Here is a 25,855-nt window from a genome sequence, read left to right on the forward strand (position 1 = left end):
TTAAAAATAGTGGGAAGGAACAAATGACAAAAGTCTGTCTATCCACCCGACAAAAGCAGGTAGGAGGCCAAATGGAAACTGACTATTTATATGTTAATCTAAAAATGTCCTTTAGACTTTTTAATACGTATATCTTGGTAGCAATGCTGCATGGTATCTGGACTTAATCCCATCCAATAGTAACTTATTATTGTATTTACTCTAGACTTGATGGCTTAGTACAAAGTGTGAAATCCACAAGTGTTTATGAATAAATGTATACCTGCATTATTACCACACAGAAAAGAGAAACACCAGCCAGAGGGATTTTCACAACCAGGCAACTGTATCAATTATTTATGGTTTATAACCATATAATTGATCAATTTACCATCAGTAAATTATATATAAAGTTCAAACTCATAATAAAAGAATGTGTTGCAATGTTTAGACTTCTATTATAAAGGGTGGCTTGATTAAAAAGTGGTACCTAATAATTGTGTTGAGTCGATGCCGTGTTTGGATCACTACCAGTCCAATTATCAGTCCACCAACAAAGCTGGTCAAACTTTGAGTTTGGTTGATCTAGATTTCCCTGAAATATGGTAGCTACTTCCCTTAATAAATTAAGTAAATTCCATGTGTTTACTATGATTGACAGGCTATACCAGGACTGTTTGATACACATCTGTTTACCTGCACATAGCTAAAGATGAAGCATGAAAGTTGTCAAATTGCTATATTGTTGACACTGTTACTGTCACCTTATTGAGATAACAACGAAAGAGGAACCCTGTAAATTCACCTTGGTTATTATGAAACACCCTGCATCTGTTTGACATCCAATCAGCTGATTTATGGAGCGCTGAGGTCCACCCACCTCCCACCTCATCAGGGAGTTGGTCGCTGTGGCCCAGGCCTACTGGCTTCTCAGTCACTCTCTCTATCTCAGAGAGTGCCTCTAGTTGACCTTCCTCTCAGCGCTCACAGGCCCAGGCCTAAATAATAAATGAGCAGCCTGGAAAGGGCCGAATTCGTTTGTGTGTGTGCGTGCCTCGCATCTTGCCTGGGAAGTTGACGAATAGTAATGAGTGATCGGGCTGACTGCGATTGCCAGGGCTAGTACTTGCACTCAAACATGTCACATTACACAATACGAGCTATTTAACTTTTTTTATATATTTTTTTTAGAATACCCCTCTTGGTCTCGCCCTGCATGCCAATGGCACCAAAGTGTGTGTTGGGCTGCAGGGTGTGTCAATCATTAATGAAAAGCGTCCCACCGTCTCAGGTTTCCTCCGGGAGAGGAGTGGGATATGAGGGAGTAGGGGGAAGGAGCTCAGGGGTTAAAGATAACAGGATTAGGAGAGCAGGGTGTGTGTGTGTGTGTACATTATACTGTAACACAGCACTCACATTTTCTTCTCTACTCTCTCCGCCCACAGGTGTGGACAGAAGACAATGTTGTTCAGGAACTAACCACGGTAACCTTCGTTCCCAGCTGTCTGCTGCTAAAGATCTGCCAAAAAGTGCACCAACAACAACACGTTAACGTTGGAATAGTCTCCACCCACCACCAAGGGATATTTAAATCCTCTCACTGTTTGCATTGGTTGAAGTAAGCCTTGTGCTAATTCTGCGAATACCACCCTTCATCGTCATTGGTCCAGCTTCCAGGTTTACGTACTGTATCTTCTGGATTTGATGAACACCACCACCATATTCTCACTATGGATTCTCAAAGACACCACCAATTTGGATTACAAGTTCAGATGGAGCATCTAACATGGAGAGTAGTTTGACTCTTCTCTGTCTCGCATTCCCTCAGTGACTCATTGGCCAAGTTACCAACAGCTGATATGGATGGCAGGACTGACGGTTGGTTACAACCCACAGCTTGGATTATTATTTTTTGGACATCTTACTCTGTTTTCTTTTCTACGGCACGATAGGAGTTGTCATCTGAAAGATGGGAAAGAGACATTGCAACTATTCCTTGTGTTGCTTACTTCTGAAATCATGGAAATATCCACCACCTGATTCTACAACATAAGTTCTTTCATCATACTTTGGATGATTTTGCTGACTGCTTTTGTTATAAATAAAAAAGTATTTCTACAGGTAGACTGCAGCATCTTTTTGTGATCTCCCACAGGCCCTAGCGATGGCCTGTTTGGCCTCACAGAAGGGCCCCAGGTACGTTGTATGAGACATTTGGAAAGCTTTTTTATTTAATATCCTGCTAGATATTAATAGAGAAGCAAAGCCACCGTGACTGTTCGTAGTGTTGTGGTGGCATGGCAGCGGAACACAGCGAGCTGCTGGCTGAGATGGCCTCCGTCGGGCGTCTCAGTGCCACCGATCGCCTGAAGCACGCCCAGAAGCGTCGCGCCCAGCAGCTGAAGACTTGGGCGCAGAGCGAGAAGGATTCAGCTCGAGGGTCAAGGGCCAAAGCGGATAAAAAGAAGAAGCGCACCATCAAGGTTAAATTCCCAAACACCATCACCCTGCTAGATGCAGCTGCTCGCTGTGACCTGGAGGAGGGTTAGTAGAAACGCACGCACTAAACACAAACGCACTCACAGGACTAGTCCAGGGTCTTCATGCTTTTTCTTTTGGCTTCTCTGAAGTTTTATTTTATTTGTTTATTTGATAGGGACAGAGCAGGTTGATTAACTGCAGTACCAGAAGTACAAGACGTAAACATGCCGGGCTTAGCATGAATACTAATTTACATCCGTAGTCCATAGGCAGGTGACAAGAACAGAAACATTAAAAGTAACAATAAATAAATACAAATATACAAATTACTAGTCATTGCAGAAGTAATAATTAAGGAGGCTTCTTGGAGTTTTTTTTCCAGGTGTATAAATTACAGCATCATCTGCATACATTTAAATATTGGTGTTTTGACATGCATTAGGTAAGTAATTAATATAAAGTGTGAATAAAAGTGGTCCAAGAATAGAACCTTGTGGAACCCCAAAAGGCCACTCAAATTAAGGAGATTTGGTGCCCTCGACACAAACAAACTGCTTCCCATTGGATATATATGATTTCAACCACAGGATAGCTAGTTCAGAAAAGTTAATGTGTGTTCATTTAGATAGGAGAACCTGGTTTTCAACAGTATGAAATGCCTTGTTTAAGTCCAAGAAGACATCACCAACATAGGAAGGTTTTTTTTATCTTTCCACTGTCCTTTCCTGAGACATAAGCACTTAACAGCCGGTGGCATGGTCCTCTGTAAAACACGATTCAAAGAAAGTGATTGATGCATAATATTTTATATTGGATACATCACACTTTTGAAGTCAACATTCAGGGCATTTTGTTTATTTTGCTAATTATAGTAGCACATCATCTTAAATCATTGTTCACATACAAACCGACACATACACACATCTTGAATCTTGTTATTTCCTATGTCCATTTAGGGTCGACAGAGATGTGTAAAAGTGTTGTAATGTTTGAGTGTAAAGGACTCATAATGCTCAAAACTGTGTGTGTATGCTTGTTCTTCCTGTAGTGAGGGAGCTGCTTAACAGTGGCATCAGTCCAGATTTGGTCAATGAGGACGGACTGACAGCCCTACATCAGGTACACACACACACACACACTCTTTCACCTTCCTCTAGTCGTGGGAGTCGCCAGTGCAGTGACATGATCCTTCACCCACTTTCCACCTGCAAACATTGCCAATCATTTTTTGCTGGAATGCACAACCCAGCCCCTACTTCAAGCATTCAGGTCATTATTAGTGCCTGGCTGTTATACCTACTAGAAGTACCAACACCCACGTGTGAAGCAGCTTACACGAGCACTGCCTCACAGCTGTAGATGGGATGAGGTTACTTCTACAGTTGTACACTTTGTGGCTGCCTTCAACACTGCAGGTCACCTTCTGTGCAGTGTGTTTGTTTGCTTTATTTTGGGAACTCTCAGCTCACACTTAGTACTGTTTGCCTTTTTATTTTATCTGAACCTTGACTTATCTTAAGTAACGTTTACATGTACACACTGATTCATTCTCACCAGTTGAGTTTGTGTTTGGAAGAGTGAGGGCAACTTGCTTAGGCTTACATTCCTTCCCTGAATAGTAGGTTAGATGTAGAAGAAAATAAGACTCATGTGTTATGTTTGGGACCTTGAAACACTTTTTTTTTCAGTCTTTATATTTGTAATGGACACTTTCTCTCCCTTCCTCTTTCTCTCCCTGTCATTTTTATTTGTGAGCACAGAGACCTCTTTATAAAAGCAGTGGAGCCCGCTCTTCCCCTTGGAAAACTTAATGTTTACTGTTGACACAGCGGAGGGCTGGGCCATGTATGCAAATGTTGTCTATTACTCAAGCCAGTGTATTAATACAGTAATCATGCATAGATTTATTTTTCTCTTTGTGCTTGTTTGCATTATTTTTATAGCCCTGTGTTGTGTATTATGTCAATACTCCCATTTGTATTCAAATATCCATTCATATCCACAAATGCCCTCTCTTCTCAGTGCTGCATTGATGACTATGTGGACATAGTGCAGTGCCTGCTGGATGCTGGTGCCTGTGTGAATGCCTGTGACAGTGAGCTGTGGACACCGCTGCATGCTGCTGCCACCTGTGGACACACTGGACTGGTACAGCTCCTGATTCAAGCGTGAGTTTTGCAATGAATCTTAATTTTAGCTGGCTTCATCAATGCATACTGTTTACCATAGACAATTTTTTTTTTAAATGTTTCCAGGCAAAATGGATTTTTCTTTTTAGACCAAAGCATATACAAACTGAGAGCTTTCGTGACAGAGAACCTACTTTACATAAACAATGCAAATTATTATTCAAGAGTGGTTCTGTACATCAGGATGTGTCACTGTGTACTACAATGATCCCAATGTATTTGTGTGTGTGTCTGTGTATGTGTGCCTCTAGTGGGGCTAACCTGCTGGCTGTCAATGCAGATGGCAACATGCCCTATGACCTCTGTGAGGACGAGGCCACACTTGAGCTGCTGGAAATGGTTATGGCTGAACAGGGTCAGTAAGCCCAGTCAAATCAAACTTGTCATTGAGCTTTACTCTCTTTATCAGCGTTTATTTGTTTTGCAAGGTCTTTAGTCTTCCGCTTGTTGCTTGATGACATTTTATTAACCGGTCGCATGAAGCTGCATGAAGGTCAAATGTCAGATTTAAAATTCAAGTTTAACACATCGCCCTCTTAGGGTGGCACTCAATAATGACCAGTCTTACACCAGAATGAAAATGTATGTCTTTAACAGCTGATGCTCAGACTGCTAATTAGTATCGTTGTTTCTGTCTGTGTGTGTGTGTGTGTGTGTGTGTGTGTGTGTGTGTGCGCGTGTGTGTGCGTGTGTGTAGGGATAACTCAGGACCGTATAGATGATTGTCGAGGAGCTAAAGAGGCGGCCATGCTGGCTGAGATTCAGGCTCTGCTTCAGAGCGGAGCAGACTTAAACGCTCAGGACAATAACCAAGCAACACTGGTGAGACACGGATATGCATTATGTAGACAACAAACTAAATAACTAAATGAATAAAGTTAACAGCTATAAATTAGGACCTGAAGGGCAGGTGCTTTAACCACATATCATTTCAAATAAAGAAGTTTTTTGACAGACCAACCGTAATCATGAACCTCTGCCGAGCAAGAGTATACATGAAGTTTATATCTTCAGCAATATCCTTTCTTTTAATGAAGGAATTTAAATAATAGATATTTTACATGAGATGTTGTTTTGCCAAAGTAAGCTATACTTTAAGTCCAAATTTCCAAATGCCTCCCCGCAACACTCCAGTGATCAATGTTTGACTTCTCTCCTAGCTTCATATAGCCTCTGCTAACGGCTACACGTCTGTGGCTGAACTGTTGCTAGAGCACAGGGCTCAGTTGGAGGTGAAGGACTCTGATGGCTGGACGCCGCTCCACGCCGCCTCCTGCTGGGGACAAGTAAATACTGCATACAAACCCAAAACACAAGAGCCCTACACTCTTCTGAAGCCAGCCCATCAACATTTTTGTTTGTATTTGCACCATAGATCCAAATGGTAGAATTGTTGGTGGCCAATGGAGCAAGTTTAGACACCAAGTCTGTCCTGGAGGAGACGCCTATGGGTAAGACTGGAAGGCCTTATTTAGTATTGCAAAGCGTTATAATAGCCTCTGTTAAAAGAGCATCTCCATTATAGTTTTCTTGTTCATTCCATTCATACCTTCTAAACGTTTACTGCTGCTGCTGCCTTTTTTCAGATGTGTGTATGGATGAAGAGGTCAGAGCCAAACTGATGGACCTGAAGCACAAACACGACGCCATCATGAAGAGCCAGGACCGACAGAAGAGCACGCTGCAAAGACGAGCCTCTAGCACCGGCAGCAGAGGGTGAGAGGGGACATAACGGGAGTAAAAAACACAGCTCAAAGGGAACCGGTGAAATTATTAACAGACTTACATTCTAAGCAGTCGAATGCTTCTCTCTCTGTCAATTCAAATTCAAAATTGGCTGCATTGGCATGAAAGTTTTTTTTTTTTTTTTTTTTAGAAATATTGCCAAAGCAAAGCATCAAATAAATCCAAACATTCAAACAATATTCAAACAATACACAATATGTGTCAAAATAAAACAATATGAACCATATATACATCTGTCTCTCTCTCTCTCTCTCTGTCTCTGTCTCTGTCTCTCTCTCGTTTGTCCATACAGTAAGGTGGTACGGCGTGTCAGTGTGAACGAGCGCTCCAGTCTGTACCGGCGGGAGCACCACAAAGAGGCCATGGTGTGGCAGGAGCGCGGCCGACAGCCAGAGCCACAGGACGACGATGAGGACAGACAGACGGACAATGAGCTGCACCAGCACGCCACCATGGTGTGTGTGAGAGCTCTGTCTTCTGTCTAGTTATGACCGCTTTGTGTCAAAGAGTTGAAGCTGATTATTTAATTGTATTTATTTATGGCTTGTGAACATAATATCAACGTTTGGAGCACAAACCTACAATAATAACAACGCAACAATAGTGTGTGGCATGGTCAAAATATAACATATATTGCTTATATACAATGGGAGGATTTTTTTTCATTTTTGCACCTACATATTTTACCAATAACTTTTGGCCTATCTGACCTCAAAAGCTGTTCACATAATATTAAACAGGTACCCTTTTCTATAATTCATTAAATGTACATTCAAACAGGACATGATATTTGTTTCCAAAACAATTGTTAATTCAAAGGTAACAGATCCTCTAGTTTCTATTTATCCCTTTACATCTTCCAATGACCATAGCAATTCTGGTGTTGTTTACTCTAAAATGAAGTGTACGTTAATGCTCCTCTTGTGTTTCAGGCTGCTGGCGGTGGAGCCACGTCACGTTTGGAGGAGCTGGAGGCTGCAGACAGGAATATAATGTCCAGCCTGGGTAACGGAGGGACCTCTGTCTCTCTGGCCTCCTCTGTCCCTGGAGAGCTGTGGAGCGGTGGAGGTCTCATGGAGCGCAGCGCATCCTACCAGCTCAGCCCCGCGTCTGGCTCTACAGAGGGCGAGGGGGCAGACAGTATGACTCGGGAGAAATCCCACCAAACCCTGGCTGACCTGAAACGCCAGCGAGCGGCGGCCAAGCTCAATAAGTACCCAGCGCCTCAGCCGCCCCTGCCCCCTGCCTTAGAGGAAGAGCCTCCTGCTGCAGCGGCCGAGGTGACTCCCACCCAGGCCCAGCCAGAGCTCCAAATGACCCCCAACGCAGAGGAGGTGGCCTCCCCCAGCCAGGTCTACTTCACCCCGGCCAGTGGAGACCCTCCACTTCTGAAACTCAGAGCTCCTGAGGAGGACCAGTCCAACATTAAGGAGCCTTGCTGTGGACTCATGTAGACAGCCAGACACACACACTGCCTACAGAGTAAAAATGCTGGGCATGTTACACTCCAAAGTGGCAAAAATCTTACAAAACTGTTTGTGATGCTTGAAAGAATCATTAAGGACTTTAAGTTAAGGCCACATGCCAATGAGGGTTTGGTCTACACTGCATTCCAGTGAACTGAATGGCAATCTTCGTGCTGATTTAACCCCAACCCTTTTTTGATCAATATGATATACACTTCACACTGAATTTCCTTGTACTGCGCCCACTTCGGGGCTGCACCAATCGTTGAATGTGTCCGTTAAGCGTCTCAGAGGAGAACCTGCATCTGCTCTCGGTCTTTGTTCATTACTTTACTCATCTATTATCACACTACTCAACTACTGTAGATTGACATTTCATTGAAAAGCCTTAGAATCATGGAAAGGTTGAATGATCCATTAATGAAGTTTTGTTGCAGCTCAAGAAGATTGTCTTTGAATTAAGAATGAAGTTAAATTTCTGTTCACTTTACTGAGTGCTATTAGGGGTATGTGATGTACATTAGCATATAACGGTTAAATGATATGCAGGAGGAGGTTTCTTCTTTTGGTAGGGAGATTGCTTGGTCATCATAGTTTCAGTATACATTATAGCTACTTTTAATTTATATTAACAAAGTAAATTACAATGTAAGCGATCTTGCTTGAATTTGATTATTTACTTTTCCAGTGAACAAGAAGCCTACATTTCAACATATGTAATTGTGCAATTTTCGTCTCAGTGTTTGTCTCTAAAAGAATGTGAGCTAATATATATTTAAATCAGTGGATCATTGACTCAGCCCACCATTATCACTTCTATATTTCAAATTTTCTGTCAGTATTTCTGTTTTTCTACCCTCTGAATGCAATCACATTATTTATTCTACCTGATACTGAATACTGCTGACGGTGTACAGTTATTGAATCTTTTTTTTATGAAGATAAAAGTGTGAAGGCAAGTTATTTATCAAAGAGATTATGTATAGTTTTGTTGTCAAACCCAGTGAACTTGTCATATGATTATTTGTCAAAGGTTGGTGCCTTCTTTAGGTGGATGGTTTGATGTAGGTTTGCAATGCTTGCACAAAAGTCCCACGTGTAAATTTGGTGAGCAGTGGGATAAAATCGATCCATTTTGACACGGACTCCGACATGACGTGCTGTCGATGCACTCTAATTTCTGTATTGCATTTCAGTTTTGTTAGTGATTTTTACTGAAGCCTGTTTAGAAAAACAAACCATAAAAACATCATGTTTTCACAAATGATTTTTGTGGTCTTATTTAATCCATCTTGGCATAATGATGTTTTGTATATCTTGAAAGGTTTGGTCATGTGATGATATGATCTTATTTAAATCGAGGGAATCAGGTTGACATGTATTTAAAGGAACATAACGTAACAACTGAATTTTGGGCTTTTTATACATTAAACTTGTAAGATGCCAATGTAGTGTCAAGTAGTGGCCTTGTGTTTAGAGAACGGTACTCCCCCCTGGTGGTAAAATTGAGAATTTCAAATGTCATTCTGTTCTGATCTTCTGATCCATCTGCCAGGGCAACACATGATGCACATAGTAAACCCTCCAGTGGGCTCAGCTATTATATCTTCAAGTCTTACATGTGGATACAACTTTATGAACCCTTACCTCAGGTTGTGACAACATTACAAGATGCTGGCTTCGCTCTGTAATCGTGATTTAGTGGCTTTTCTTAAAGACACACTTTGCAGAATATCAGCTCTAACGTTATCTGTGCACGAATAAAAATGCACATACATGCCCACTGTACATTTAGGCCTGTAGTTCGGACATGGTGCCTGTGGCCTTGGTAACCGCTGTGCATTGGGTTTTGTAAAAAAAAAAAGCAACATTATTACTATTATGCTCAGACATGTTTTAACTGTTGCTACTGAGATTTGTCAATTTAAAGGTGCAGTGTGTAATATGAAATCATCACAACAGTTGGTCTCTATGGCTCCCGTTCAGAGAAGCAACATACATTCTTCAAGAACATTCCAGCTGGTAGTTCTGATGGACACAGTGTGGCCAACTGTTCTATTCTGTGCTTCTGTAGAACTGATGACATTCCAACTATGACGCTTCCAAAATGGCAGCGCCCATGTCTCGGTCCATGGTATGGAGAAATACGGAGATATAAGAGACCCTTTTTAAGGGAAAAAATAATCATTCAAATAAAAGAAATCTGATTTATGCTCTCAATTAAACATACTTGTGGATATTATAATTATTTTCTACCAAGTCTGCTATGAAAAAAATCCCCAAATTCTACACAGCACTGCAGGTTTAATTCCTATTAATAAGAGCTGGTTTAGTCTTACTTATTTTGTAATGTTTTAAAATCGACTGTAGGCTAAATGGAACACACTGTGACGTCTGTCTTATGCAGCCAAAATATGTACTCCATGACACATAAAAGTCACCAGGACATCACATGCTCGTATGTGAGCCGTTTTAGTTCGGGATATCGTATGTCTTTTCCCAAGTCCTTTCCAAGACATCTGGGGGTGAGGAGGGGGGTGTTTGTCAGTCTCACATTCAGTCCTCACAGACACATGGCTAGTTCAGTGGTTCCCTCTATCTTGTCCAAACAAAACGCATGCAAAGGAAGATGTTTGCATATTATCTGCAATTCCTGCACATTCTTTGAAATCCAACACCAACTTTTCCCTCTGTCAAATTGTGGCTTTTCTGTGGGTGATTCCAGTTCAGGTTCAACCTCTTTGTAAGGGCAGTGGTTTGTGTGGTGTCATCTCCCACCAACACTGTGTCATGTTGTGTTCTGCTTGGTTTAATAAAGACCGGAGAGTGGTGCTGTGATGTGAACCATGTGACAGGCTGGGAAATGCCGAGAAGGCCTTTGATTGACTGCTGGTCAGTTTCTGCGACCCCTAACCCCAGAGGGCAGCTCTACAGAAAACACAAGGGGAGACAGACAGATAGGCTACACCTATGTCTTAATAGTCAATACAAGTCATTCTTAATAGTCAATAGTGTAACGAAATCAAGATAATGCGCCTTAAACTTATGTAACCTAAGGGTCTTTCTCAAAAATGTCATTGTTCCTAATGCAGAGCACATGATAGATTAAAGGATCCCTGAACAAACTTGCTTCCACTTAGGGGCCTAAGTCCTAGCAAGACCAAAGTAACATGCCCACGCACTGTTGTTAAAAAAAATACAGCCCTATGACCCAGAACCCTAAATGCAGCACTCTTAGCATGTAGCCTATGTTTATATAACGTAATGTAGACCTACATTTAATCTCGATCCATCTACTTGGCCTATGTGCTAAAAGTAGGCCTATTTTACGTAACCTAGGTCTACTCAGTTACTATCCTTCAGTACAATTTGGATGTTGGCCTTGGCCTATAAGGCTACTTTACAGCCTTTTCAACAAATATCTGGGAGAATATTGTCCCTTACTTTTGCTCTGCAACAGGCAATTTATTTGATGGCTAAACTGGTAGGCCTATATGCCTAATGGATGGTTGGATGTAGGCCTATACGTTGCTTTCAGATTAACATTTGAACACAAACCATTTTTTCCTGAAATATAGCCTACTTTTTTTTAGAACTAGCCTATAGTATAGGCCTATATCCTTTTAAGAGTTTAAAATGAACTCCTCTCTAGTATTAAAACGCTGTTCACCAACAACAATACAATAATATGGATTACAGAACAATGTGACAAATTGTGTAAATGGTGTGACTTGTAGTGGTGAACCCACTGTTTGCCATATCAACTTCTTAAGTTGTAACCATAATGCGTGGCAAGTTTACAATCGTTTGCTGCACGCGAAGGGCACTTGAGGTAAAGTTTTGTTTTCACCGACAGCCCTTAAAGGCGTCCCTTGGCACGCTGAGAGCCAGAGGCGAAGTGTAGCCTTGTTGAAGATATCCAGCCAACCACGAGTTAGCGCGAGCGAAGGCGTGGCGCCCGGGCCGGTTGGGAATATGAACAGCGAGAGGCTCAACTGTCAGTTTGGGCTCGAGGAGCTGTGGGGACTTTTGACGCGCGAGCCAAAAAGAGAGGGGACGCCTGTTCTACTAGCGACCAACTGGTAACGGCTTGTTCTCTTTCTCAATTCGAGTGCGTTCACCGCAATTGGTTTATGTTCTCTTATGTGTCTGTGTCTTCTCTTTCATGTTTAAGATATCAGTCCTCCTGCGCGTGGCATCGGCAAGAAACAGCGTGCGTGTGCCAATTTCAACAACAACAACAAACATGTCCCAGCAGAAAGCGAACGGTGTCCCGAGCCGGGGCAAGGTTCTTACTTTGGACACCATGAACCCCAATGTGAAGAAGGTTGAGTACGCTGTCCGTGGTGCCATAGTTCAGCGGGCGGTGCAGATAGAGAAGGAGCTGAAGGAGGTAAACAGAAAAAAAGTTAAATGCGTGGGGGGGGCTGCGATACGCACGCGCATAAGTGGACGCGGTGTTGTAACCAAAAGGGTTAATAATAGGCTACAGCTGTGCTGATGTGGCAGGGGGTACGCTAACTGCTTTCTTAATTACAAACACATTGTATCGCCTCTCTTAGACATTGACAATTAAAAGTGACGCATAATGTATTAATAAGGATAGACTACATTTTTGTGTGTGTGACGATGAACTGGTGAAAATTTGACTTCATACTAGTAGTTTCATCTTCTCTTTCAGACACATTGTTTAAAAAGTTAGCTTCTGCTTGAAAACACTGCAGCTTAAAAAGCGTAGGCTACTATAGCCTCTCTGTGGATTTTCCAGCTACTTTGGACAGTGAGGAAAAAAAAATGTCCCTGCTCTATAGGCTACTTCTTAAGATAGGCTATGTTGATAAATTAAGGAGAGAGGAAAGAGAAGTAAGTGTGAATAACATTGCTTGCCTTGGACAGAGTTTTTGCTGACTGGCCGAGAGAGTTGGAAGCTGGACGCAGACAGTAGGCTATAGGTCAGGTCAGCTTTTAAAGGTCCCAGCATGACAGCCTCTACATTTTACATTCTGCTGTGGTAATATTGATCCACTGTGCTTTTGTGGGGAATGGCAAGCAGGTTAAACAGGAGTCTTATTAAAAGCTGTAATGCAAACCTGCACTGCAGTTACTCTACATCTTCTTTATCAAGACGAGTAACCTAGCTAGTGGGGACGGCTCCTGTTTGAGGGCATTTCACTCTGCTCTCTAGCCCCAGGCAGCTGCACCATCCAGAGTGGAAGAAGTGTATATATCTTGAAGGGTTTGGTTATGTAAGATGAGAGGGTACATTCACTGTTGTCTTTTGTCCCGCTGAGCTAGCCCAACTCCCTCCTCCCCATTGTGGGAGAGTTTATTGGACGAAGATGCGGCTGTGAGTTAGGCCCAGTATTATCAGGGGCCTTTTCTGTGAAAAGAGGTTCACTACATGCAATCCCAGTTACGCAGAAAGTGGTGGTGCCAGGAACTCAGGAAAAAAACATAAAGATGGAATAAGAAGTGATTCTGACGAAATCATTGAATATCTCATCACGATCCGCTACCTGTGCGTACTGTGTGTGTGCTGAAAGAAAAAATCCAGTGTTAATAAACAGCCTAGGCTCCATAAACTGGTATGTAAACAAAGGGGGCCCACCACAGCTAACAACTTGCCCATTTACAGAGACTAAAGGCTTTGTATTAACGCTGTATTTTTTTCTCAGCGAACACACAGTATTTTGACAAAAAGGGATTTTGAACAACAAGCATTCTCCAGACTCACTGACTCAACCTTTAATGCCCAATATTTAACTGGGATAACTTTAAGTAATTTATTGCAGTGCAATTAAAATCTAACTTGTGAGTATTACAAGTTTGTGTTTGACAGGTGCAATCCAAAGTCCAGAAGAGGGAGTGTAATGTTAGGTTTACTTTATTTAAAACAAATAACTAACGGGACTATACGGGATGTGCTATGGTGTGTGTGTGTGTGTGTGTGTGTGTTAGATCAACACTAGTTAGTTTTGCCAGAGAAACAAGGATGTGCATTAAAAGAAACCCAACCACCTCCAAGTTTCCTCTTTGAAGTTGACTTAACTGTTATGTTACTGTTAAGCGGCGGCACAATCGCAAAGGGGAAACCATGTGAAATCCACATTTTTTCTGAAGGGGTCACAGGGGTTTTGCGTCGCTGAATGTTGCCCGGTCGTCTGCTTCGATGTGCTTCCTGTCAAATCTGTGACTGGAACACTTTTACTGACGGCTCAGCAGATTTTATTCAAGTGTGTGTGTTTATTTGTGGACTCGTGTGCTGGTGTGGGGACGACCCTTGTAAATCTTAAGCTAACAGACATGACATTGTCTGAGCTGCGGTGCGCTAAATTCAGGTTTGGATCTCGGCCTGCTGGCAGGTCTCCACTGTCTGTAGCAATGGAATGGTGACAGTCTGACAAAAGGTTTTACATGTTTTGTTATGTTGTTGTTTTTTAGAAATGTTCTGAAGTCTTCTGAGGAAATTGGTTACTTTTCTCTCAGTTGGCATCCTGTTACGAATGAATATTGAGTTAGGTAAATCACGTGAGCAAAGCAGCAGTGGGGCTATTCATCAGCTTGCATCACTTTCAGCCCGAGTTGGCACAGCTCCAGTTATCCTGGCGTGACTGAACAGTGTTAAAGGGAGGGCATTTACAGGTTATGTCATCATAAGACTGATTGAAATGGGAACTGAGCAGTGTGGGTCAGGCCGGCCCCGGGCTCTATTCAGACTGGGGGAGACCTGCGGGGCTTCTTGAACGGGTTGACTGGTCCCCTGCCTATGTAATAATCAGTGCACGGCGCAGAGTGAGACATGGCCCCTCTCTATCCCAGAGAACAGCAGCCTCTTTGTTAAAGAAAAAACGTGCTGCATCCAGTTACTTGGGTTTCCAAACAGGCTCGTATTCCACACAACGCCACAACCCAAATAACTTTGCTGGCCTTGTCCTTTCTGCCGTGCAAGGACGTAGAAATGTTGATATTGACTCGCGGCCAGGGGAAGGTTCTCTCTGTGCCCTTGCTTGCTGGCCTCCCACCTGACATTATATCAGGCAGAACATGCTGAATCAGGACAAGGGTAATGCGAACAGCAGCATATAAAAAAAACTCGAATTGTAGTGCATGAGTCTTATTTAGCTATATGCAGAAAACTTGGGTTATGTAGAGAATGAATGTGAGGAAGAGAGGTTCAGGTTACTTTATTTGTACCCGTAGGTAAACTTGTGTTGCAGTTTAAAAGTGAGCTTCCGTCACACAGTTAGGACAACACATACACACAAACACAAATGGGACAGTTACATACAGTAGGTAAAACAATTAAAGTGCTCCAGTGCTAAATCGCACCTTGGACAGCAAACACTGTGTGCTTTTGTTGGTTGGCCTGAGTATTAACATGTGGTTAATTACCCCTATAAAGTCCACTTCTATTCAGAATGGGAAATGCTATGAGGTAGGTATAAGCATGGTGGCCTCTGTGTAGCTTTAACTCCATGTTGGCTCTCGTCCACCCTTCAAACACCAGAGGCGCTTTAAGGGAGGGTTAAAAAACAAACATTCACCTGAGCTGTCAAACAATAAAAGAAGACAAAACAAGTTCACCAACCGGAACATGGCACCTAGCCATATACATAAATTAACAAATATTTGGTGAGGAAAGCTCCAGGCAAGTGTTGCAGTGCGGTAATAGTTTACATATTGAGGTATTTTGCTTGACGGTGTGTGCATCATGGATTTGACTTAAAAAGGGGGTTTGTCAATGTAAAACTAATATACTTTGCGCTATCCATGCCTGAAACTGCGAATGAGAGGCCAGATTTGGATGTGTGGTGTTGAGGCAGGCATAGATTGCACTCCTTCGGCAGAGCAGCATAATAACTTTTCACCAACTTCGTCAACTTTTTTATTTAAATTTCAAATAATATTATTGGACATTTCCAGTGCACATTAGATTTCCATTATCTGTTACTTTAACTGTGGGGATTTTGCAAGCACCAACCATGAAGCCAAGAAATCCCCATGATTATCTAAACATCTATTTAAACCTTATACTGCTCAGCATGAAGTAACAGTGAGTGGACTATTTATTGACACATTACCTCACCTGCCAGGCCTCAACAGGTGCAGCAAGTTGTGACCAGCGAACAGGCTTAAGTTAAAGGCACCAGGCCAGAGAGTGAGCAGGTCCAATTAGGTCAACCAAGATGAAGGACTATACTGATTCAATGAAGACGGGTAGTGAGCGAATGGGTTTAGGGCGGGGCTAGAAATGAAACGAGCTCGACATGCGATCTGGATTAAGCCGGCAATGCACACATTAAGAAACAGAGATCCAGAAGCCAAACCAGACTCCATGCCAGGTGTCTTTGTAAAACAGAGGGGGCCCGCTAATGACCAGAGAAGATGCATGCGTGGGATGAATAGCGAGCGTCCCTGGTTTGATTTATGTGCTTGAGACATCAGGTTCTGACTGCAACAACAGAATGAGTGGGACATGTGAAAGGTTTTATTTTCCCACCACAGAGGGTCTATGAGGGACAAATGCACTTCTCCATGCGTCAGTCGTGGTGTGACAATAACGGTCGCCTTCCTTTTTTCATTAAAAGCCGACAAAAAGATAAAGGGACACGAGAGTTTAAGAATATGCCTTACCGGGCATAGTGGGTAGAGCGCACACCATATAGAATCAGTCCTTGTCGTGGGTTCGATCTGACTCGTGGACCTTTGCTGCATGACATCCCCCTTTTTTTAACTATTTCCACTGTATTTATCTCCTCATCTGTCAATAAAACTAAAAAATAAAAGGTTAAAACAACTTAATAAATAAAAAAGAAAAGGCCTTACATAGGCCTTTCGTTCTTCACCGTAGAGATTTTTTCTTTTGAAATATTTTGGTGTCAAACTGTTACCCATATATATCGTACATGTCCCAAACGTCTCCTGCTTGTGAAAGAGCTGTCACTACATGTAATTAATTTTCTCTTTTATGACGCACACAGACCTGCCTGTCCAGATTCTTAGTTCTCTTTTTATGTCTTTTTTTTTCTTTGCAGGGAGTCAAGAAACCTTTCACAGAAGTCATCAAGGCTAACATAGGCGATGCTCACGCCATGGGGCAGAAACCTATCACATTTCTCAGACAGGTATGGCCACCATGTACAGTTTTTACCTCAAGGGATTTGGGTGCCTGTGTTTTGTAAGGTTGTTGCATGTGCGACTGGATACTCTTCATTCATACATGCTGAACCTATAAGGATGCCCTGTTAAGGCAAGACACTGCAGCTGAATAGGGTCAAACTTTTAACTTATAGATATCATTATAAAACTTTACCAGTCGATTATCTACATTGAAACAAAAATTTTGTATTACAATGTTTTTTTCAGAAATGTTTTAATAAAAATGCAATTTGGCAATATTACACTAATGATACGTTAATTGGCATCTTTTAAAAAAAACAACAAGCTAGATGTTGGAAAAAGTTTTAACAGCACAAGTTTTTCATTTTATAAATACAAAATGAGTATGTACAGATGAATGAATGAGAAATGTATCATGAATCAGACCATTAAGAACATATGAACACATCCTTCAGTAATAACTTTCAGAATAGTGCTAGAATGATTATGGAAAGTTTAGCTGGTGTAAGTGCTTTAGAAGTTGAGATGTTTGGTTCAAAGCTTTGAATTTGTTTTAGATATTAGCTGTTCAATATGGTTGTATAGGAGAAATATACAGATGCAAACAGACACGTTTAGTAAAAGAAACACCTAAATGTACATTTTGGTCCCTTTGTTATTTACTAGTAATGAAAGAAGACAGGTTATGGAAGAAATAGTGCTTAAAAAAAAAATGTTTTGGTCTGCTCTGTCTCACCCTAATGTGAGATATGTGTTTTTTTTTTTCTTTTTTTTTTCACCCTCCTCTGTCAGGTCCTGGCTCTGTGTGCTTACCCTGAGCTGCTGACAAACGACACGTTTCCAGAGGATGCCAAGCAGAGAGCGCAGCGTATCCTTGGAGCCTGCGGAGGCCAAAGTATAGGTCGGACAACTCCCACCCTCACTCCGCCAACCACAGTCGCATACAACACATACGCCACTAGCATCCCCCCCCACCCCCCTCCATTCGTCTTCTCATTAATAATTTATCAGAGCACCCTGAGTCTGCATGCTATTCAAACATCATCCACTGATCGATGGAGTGTGTTCTGTTTGAATTTAAAGTTCATTTTCCTGTGTTCAAGGGGCCTACAGTGCTAGCCAGGGCATAGAATGCATCCGCCAGGATGTAGCACGCTACATAGAGAAGAGAGACGGTGGGATCTCCTCTGACCCTGACAACATATATCTCTCCACTGGGGCCAGCGATGCCATTGTGGTAAGCTTTCACTCTTGATATGTCTCATACTTTTAGTTGTATAGGCCTATGAATCTGTTTTTTTATATTCCAGTTCTGTTAATTATATACTCAGCTGTGCCAGTTTGGATTTGCACCACCCACAGACCTTTGTCACTGTCAATACAGCCAATTCCAGCTTTGTGCAACGTCATCAGTGTACTACTGAGTGACCTTGATACACTCAACTACTGCACAAGATAGCTACTGTTGCCTACAGTGTTCTGTCGCGGCAATGAATGACCAGTTTGTCTAGTTAGGATAAGAGTGGACAATGAAATACCAGTTGACACAATGTTCAACTAATATATAATTAAGATCTTTATCAGGATAATCACAGTGAGTGAGCCATATCAAACATACTTTGACGCAATCTGAGTCTCCAGTACCTACTATCTCAGTTATAAACAACCTTACTATACTTACACAACACTAAGGTCAGAACAAATACAATTGAATTTCCACTTTAGTCTCAACATTTCGACTTCATTGAATTTTTTGAATTCATTTTATTTCAGACATATCAAAAACAAAACAAAATGAAAAGCATAAAAATACAATAAACAAAATGTATGTTTAAATGACTTCACAAAAAGAAAAAAAATAAGTTCATAATGAAAAATAAATTCCTCCCCTCCATTTTTTTTCTCTCGCCCTTATGCTCTTCCGTAACATCCTTACTTAGTAAATACTTCTGTGGCACATGGCACACGTCCAAATATTCTATTACACCTAAACTCTCTAAACGTTTATCCTTTCCTCCACCCACCCCCTATTGTATTTTCATCTCTACTCTCCCTCCTCCTCCTGATCCCAGACCATGCTAAAGTTGCTGGTGTGTGGCGAGGGTCATGGGCGCACAGGAGTGATGATCTCCATCCCTCAGTACCCGCTGTACTCTGCGGCCCTGGCAGACCTGGCCGCAGTGCAGATCAATTACTACCTGGACGAAGACAAGTGTTGGAGTCTGGATGTGGCCGAGCTGAAGAGATCCGTGGAGGCAGCCAGGAAGCACTGCAACCCCCGCGTCCTCTGCATCATCAACCCTGGAAACCCCACCGGTAGGTTACCGCCGATGGCACTTTGGTGAAACGGTACACAGAAGTCACGGTTTGGTACGTAGCTCGGTTTTGAATTCACGGTTTGGTTCGGTTAGTTTCTCAGGTAAGAGGAAAAAGGCCCAAAAAAAAAACGCTTGTGTGTAATATAGAACATGAGTTAAACATTTCTTAGCTGTCAGCGACTAGGCAAATGTTTCATATTAAATGAAACATACAAATAAAATTTATAGAAATATTTGTAAAGAAAAAAGAACAAGAATACTGCCGCAAATTCTCCAATGGATAAGTAACTTCTCAGATAAAAGTGCAAGTTCCGCACCACAATCAAATCAAGCCTGTATTTTCAGCATATTTATTGCGTATTAACGCTATTTACGCCATAATTACATATTATGGTTCACCTCTGGAACAACCCGTAAGTGCCTGTATAGGGACGGTTTGGTAGGATACGTGTATTATTTGTTACACCCTTACTTGAAACAGTTGCTTGAATGTATGAATTTTTTCGGCGTGCGTGCATGCATTTGCTTGCGTCATCAAACTGTGGTTGTCCTTGTGTGATAGGTCAGGTCCAGAGCAGACAGTGCATTGAAGATGTGATCCGATTTGCCAAAGAGGAGCATCTCTTCCTCATGGCTGATGAAGTAATAACCCAATGTCATTTCCTTAATTCACACTGTCTTAAATTTCCCGGTTTCCTCTGTCTTTTATATAACAAAACTAGTGATGTAAGAGCCAAGTTTTTTTTTAAAGGCTGATCACTTTCTTTCACATCACTATTTGGGATGCTGTAGTTTTGTGAAAATTGTAACATTTTCATTCAAAATCATTACATGTGCAGGAGTGAAAAACAGTATATGATTGGCTATATTTTCTCTTCATAACTTGTGTATATACAGTATCTCACAAAAGTGAGTACACCCCTCACATTTCTTCAAATATTTCATTATATCTTTTCATGGGACAACACTGAATAAATGACACTTTGATACAATGTAAAGTAGCGTGTGTACAGCTTATATAACTGTGTAAATTTACTGTCCCCTCAAAATAACTCGACACACAGCCATTAATGTCTAAACTGCCGGTTACAAAAGTGAGTACACCCCTGAGTTAAAATGTCCAAATTGGGCCCAAAGTGTCAATATTTTGTGTGGCCACCATTATTTTCCAGCACTACCTTAACCCTCATGGGCATGGAGTTCACCAGAGCTTCACAGGTTGCCACTGGAATCCTCTTCCCCTCATTCATGGCAACATCACGGAGCTAGTGGATACTGGAGACCTTGCGCTCCTCCATCTCCTGTTTTATGAAGCCCCAAAAATGCTCAATAGGGTTTAGGTCTGGGGACATGCTTGGCCAGTCCATAACCTTTACCCTGAGCTTCTTTAGCAAGGCAGTGGTCGTCTTGGAGGTGTGTTTGGGGTCATTATCATGTTGCAGTACTGCCCTGCGGCCCAGTTTATGAAGGGAGGGGATCATGTTCTGCTTCAGTATGTCACAGTACATGTTAGCATTCAATGAACTGTAGATCCCCACTGCTGGCAGCACTCATGCAGCCCCAGACCATGACACTCCAACCACCATGCTTGACTATAGGCAAGACACACTTGTCTTTGTACTCCTCACCTGGTTGCCACTACACACACTTGACACCATCTGAACCAAATAAGTTTATCTTGGTCTCATCAGACCACAGGACATGGTTGCAGTGATCCATGTCCGTAGTCTGCTTGTCTTCAGCAAACTGTTTGTGGGCTTTCTTTTGCATCATCTTTAGAATAGGCTTCCTTCTGGGACGACAGCCATGCAGACCAGTATGATGCAGAGTGTGGCGTATGGTCTGAGCATTGACAGGTTGACCCCCAACCCCTTCAAGACCTGCAGCAATGCTGGCAGTATTCATACTACGTCTATTTTCCAAAGCCAACCTCTTGGTATGACGCTGAAAACGTGCACTCAACCTTCTTAAACTGGGCCGCAGGGCAGTATTGCAACATGATAATGACCCTAAACACACCTCCAAGACGACCAATGCCTTGCTAAAGAAGCTCAGGGTAAAGGTTATGGACTGGCCAAGCATGTCCCCAGACCTAAACCCTATTGAGCATCTTTGGGGCTTCTTAAAATGGGAGATGGAGGAGCGCAAGGTCTCTAATATCGACCAACTCTGTGATGTCGTCATGAATGGGTGGAAGAGGATTCCAGTGGGAACCTGTGAAGCTCTGGTGAACTCCATGCCCAAGAGGGTTAAGGTAGTGCTGGAAAATAATGGTAGCCACACAAAATATTGACACTTTGGGCCCAGTTTGGAAAAAATTTCTTAGGGGTGTACTCACTTTTGTTGCCTTCAGTTTAGACATTAATGGCTGTGTGTCGAGTTATTTTGAGGGGACAGTAAATTTACACTGTTATACAAGCTGTACACTGACTACTTTACATTATATCAAAGTGTCATTTCTTCAGTGTTGTCCCATGGAAAGATATAATGACATATTTGAAGAAATGTGAGGGGTGTACTCACTTTTGTGAGATACTGTATACGGCACGTTTCTGTTATTTATTTTGTGCACAGATCCTTTCTTTTTATTTCCTTAGATGTATTTAAATGGCTGTCTGAGTTGAGGCCTTGTGTGTTTAAGCTGTTTTTCCTGTTTCAGGTCTACCAAGATAATGTGTATGCAGAGGGCTGTCAGTTTCACTCTTTTAAGAAGGTGCTGTTTGAGATGGGACCAGAGTACTCCAGTACATTGGAGATGGCCTCCTTCCACTCCACCTCCAAATGCTACATGGGAGAGTGAGTAGCTGGACACAAAGCTGAGTCTGCTCTGATTGGGCCTGAATCTTGCCAGGTTGAATCAAACAGCCAGTTAGATTCAGGGATATCTGGGGGTTTGCTTATCAGCAGTGCTAAATTAGTTTGGTAATGTGGGGGCGTGGCTTCTCCCCTTATGTCATATGGGGAGAGATATCTGACTTGGGTTTTTGAACACAGGTTTTCAGAAAGGTGTTGGTTGAGAAAAAGATAGAGGGTGGTTGTTGTAACGCCCATTGAATACACAAGACCGGCCCCTTTTACTGCTGCTTTAATAGTCGCAGTCTTGTAGAAATCATCACACCGTAGAACTGGTGGCAGACATGAAATTAACTTAACAATCCAACAGCACATAAGTTTTTCACAGCAATTTAAAATGAAACAAAGTCACAATACTAACCACTTTGCCTGCTTGTACCAATGGGGTTAAACAAAAATCTTGTTTGGAGGAAGTCTTGGCAATAAACCTTAACAAATTAAAAAATGTGGCTTGTCTGCCGCTGCACAGTTAGCTTCTGCCACTTCCGGAAAGAAACAAGGAATAAGACAAAGGAATAAGGCAACAGGTAGATTTACAAAAATTACGCAATAGTCCACCTTGTGGTCAAATAGTGAATTACAAATAATATTTTAAAGAGCAGGAAAAACTGCCTGCAGTTACAGTTGTTTTTCTTACACTTTGGGAGTCCCTTGTCACACCCATATTAGGTTAAAAAAACATGAAATATAATATTGTATATTTTGCATAATAGGTGACCTTTAAATGATCCCTCCAGAGATGTCACTTTTACCAACTACGCTCAAATTACTGACGTGCTGTTACCTGTGCTAAGAGAACCATATGCGTTTTTGACTGCATTCCTCCGTTTGCTTTTGTCAGGTGTGGATTCCGTGGCGGCTACATGGAGGTGATTAACATGGACCCTGAGGTGAAAGTCCAACTCACCAAACTGGTGTCGGTGCGTCTGTGCCCGCCGGTCACGGGACAGGCTTTGTTGGACCTGGTGGTCAACCCCCCGCAGCCTGACGAGCCCTCCTACGCCACGTTTATGAAGGTCTGGAAAAAACACACACAGCACGTCAGCTCGCACACATCCTAGCAATGCATCCCGAGTGTACGCAAACACACACTGTTACTTGTGTAAACAGTCATTAACAACGTGCCATATCATCCATGCACATGCAGCCTGTATTGAGTGTGCTGATGTGGCTCAAGTCCTCACACGGCACTCCAGTCTGGGGTGAATAATCGGCTTATGAATGTTGTAATGTTGCGAAAAATGCTACTAAAGGAATTGTTTTTGTATTAGCATAATATGTTTTCAAAATGATTCATGACACCCCTACAAGAGTAGAATACATGTTTGAGCTTTGTTAACAAGATCATATATGCACTATACATGCATATTCATACATATTACATATATATAGTGTCCACGGGCGTCTTACACAGTCCATTTGCAAAAGATTTGTAACTGCAGTGTGTGGCTGCATGAACCACATGTATAAAAATCATCTGTAAATATTTAGAATTTTCCCATATTTACTGTGTTAGTTACCTTTTATCTTCTTGCATGATATACCTTATTTAGAGATATGATGACTGCCTGAAACAAACCAGGACACCTGGCATTGCATTAATACTTATAACCTTTCCAGTCAAACTAAATAAAAATTTTCTAACCCTATGACTCGAAAATAGGAAATCGTGTCTCAAATCATTTGGAAAAGATTTACTTCTCCCTTTAACCTTCAGTCAGTGTGGAACATAAAGAGCCCTTTATTCAGCAGTAATGCTGAGTGACAGAAAGGCCACAAGAGGGCAGAAATACAAAATAAAAAGGCTGGGTTCAATACAGGGGTTGAACTCATGTGACCTTTTCCCCCCTGACAGCCTTACCTTTTGCTTCCCCTTCAGGAAAGGACAGCGGTGCTAGCAGCTTTAGCAGAGAAGGCTCGGCTAACAGAGCAGACCATGAACCAGGTACCCGGCATCACCTGTAACCCTGTGCAGGGGGCCATGTACACCTTCCCCCGCATCACTCTACCTCAGAAGGCCATCGACAAGGCAAAGGTCTGGGCTACACACACACACTCACTGATGAGCTTCACCCTGACTCACTCATCTGTTTAGACTGTGTTCAAATGTGTTTGTCCATCCACAGGAGCTAGGCCAGGCGGCAGACATGTTCTACTGTATGAGGCTGCTGGAGGAGGAGGGCATCTGCCTGGTGCCGGGTAGTGGCTTTGGCCAGAGAGAGGGAACCTTCCACTTCAGGTCAGTTACTGATTCAAGCCATTTATTCTTCCTTAACTGTGTGATTTCAAACGGAGTAAACCTTTTAAAATAATATTGTGATTGGCCAATGGCTATTAATCACATTGTGGATTTTAAGTGTTATGTTTATTTATTTTTTTGGCATTCAATGTAAAGCACTCTTGTAATGCATGCATGCAATTTCTATATTGAAAAGCACTTTGAGCTGAATTTCTCATATGAAAGGTGATATTCAAATAAAGATTATTATCAATATTATTAAAATCTGCACATTTAAAGTTTATTTTGCCATGAAACGTATTTGGAACAGAACAATTAATGTTAGTCTGAGACTCAAGGTATAACCTTCTTTTTGTATTTTAACTACATCTATGACACCTGCCATTAACCCACACCCTTCCTTCTCTGTCCAGGATGACTATCTTGCCGCCCACTGAGAAGCTGAAGGTTGTGCTGCAGAAGATCTCGGTGTTCCACCAGCGGTTCACTAAAGAGTTTTCATAACGATACACCACAGCCAAGCTAAATCTCAAGAACCAACTCATCCAGTGCCACTATCTTCCAAGTGCCTGTTTGTGTGAAGGAGTCAGAAGTCTTAACCTCAATTCAAGGCTGAATTCACACCAGATCAAGATGTTATATAAGATTGGTGCATAGGTGAAGAACATTTCCATGTGTAGACAGCTAGTCAGAATTCATACTCATGTGAAGATGTGATGATTTTCACTACATGATGCACTTTCCCCAAAGTAAAACCAAGTCAGGTTTGTTGTTGTAGTGCTGCTTGTATGTTGTCCATAGAGTAGAAGATATTCAGATGTTCTTGTTTAAAGATGCTGCTACATGTATATCACATTTCTCTCCTGCCAAGATTATACAGCCAAATTAGTTGGCTTACTAAATGAGGTGTTACTTGATTAACCTGGCTGTAGAGCCGTTTGTATTACAGTTTCAATTGTTCTTAAAAGCTATTAAAAACACCGGAATTTGTAAAACACATGTTTGAGATGTTTGTGATCTTTTTACTCATCCAGAGGGGTATACTACGAAGCAAACTCAGAGCCTGGCTCTCTTTTCTTGATCTGGTTCAACATAACACATACTCTCGCTCAGAGCTGACCGGTATCACAAAGGCAGTTATCAACCTCTTATGTTGAACGAGGGTTTCAGCTTCAGGCTCTGTGTGCGTCCCCATGAAAGGGGGCGTTTGACCCGTCATTTGACTCTGCTTCCGCACAGACTGGACTGATCTTTGCCGCTAACTTTACACAAACGGACTGATTGCAAGCAGCTGAGTAAAATAAAAATAAAAAAAGTGCGTCGCTGACTTCACTGAAGAAGAGTTTGTCAGTCTGAATGAACACAGAACAGCAGAAAACAGAGACGAAAAAAAATAACTCTTACTGCAAATAAGGAGAGAGTGGAATGCTTCCAGAAAATTGGGCTACTGAACTGATTAATATT

At 42.0% G+C, this 25,855-nt stretch overlaps 2 protein-coding genes across 2 annotated transcripts; both read left to right on the forward strand.

Moving 5' to 3' along the window:
• Positions 1 to 1,575: 1,575 nt before the first annotated feature.
• Positions 1,576 to 7,849, forward strand: ppp1r16a (protein phosphatase 1, regulatory subunit 16A; the record flags this gene model as incomplete). The annotated part of the gene is made up of 10 exons (XM_080049860.1): positions 1,576 to 2,523; positions 3,509 to 3,579; positions 4,483 to 4,628; positions 4,901 to 5,004; positions 5,347 to 5,471; positions 5,810 to 5,935; positions 6,025 to 6,100; positions 6,236 to 6,365; positions 6,688 to 6,850; positions 7,328 to 7,849. Exons 1-10 carry the CDS (start codon positions 2,277 to 2,279, stop codon positions 7,847 to 7,849), a joined length of 1,710 nt encoding a protein of 569 aa, XP_079905986.1. The 5' UTR covers positions 1,576 to 2,276.
• A 3,981-nt stretch (positions 7,850 to 11,830) lies between these two features.
• On the forward strand, positions 11,831 to 25,369 carry LOC307267577 (alanine aminotransferase 2-like). Its single transcript, XM_080049934.1, has 12 exons — positions 11,831 to 11,943; positions 12,036 to 12,254; positions 16,897 to 16,986; positions 17,774 to 17,882; positions 18,085 to 18,218; positions 19,054 to 19,297; positions 19,862 to 19,941; positions 21,959 to 22,095; positions 22,994 to 23,168; positions 24,032 to 24,187; positions 24,279 to 24,391; positions 24,805 to 25,369. Exons 2-12 carry the CDS (start codon positions 12,108 to 12,110, stop codon positions 24,893 to 24,895), a joined length of 1,476 nt encoding a protein of 491 aa, XP_079906060.1. The 5' UTR covers positions 11,831 to 11,943; positions 12,036 to 12,107; the 3' UTR covers positions 24,896 to 25,369.
• Positions 25,370 to 25,855: the final 486 nt, after the last annotated feature.

This window comes from Ammodytes marinus (assembly GCF_949987685.1).
Source record: "Ammodytes marinus genome assembly, chromosome: 21".
In the NCBI taxonomy this organism is placed as follows: domain Eukaryota; kingdom Metazoa; phylum Chordata; class Actinopteri; order Uranoscopiformes; family Ammodytidae; genus Ammodytes; species Ammodytes marinus.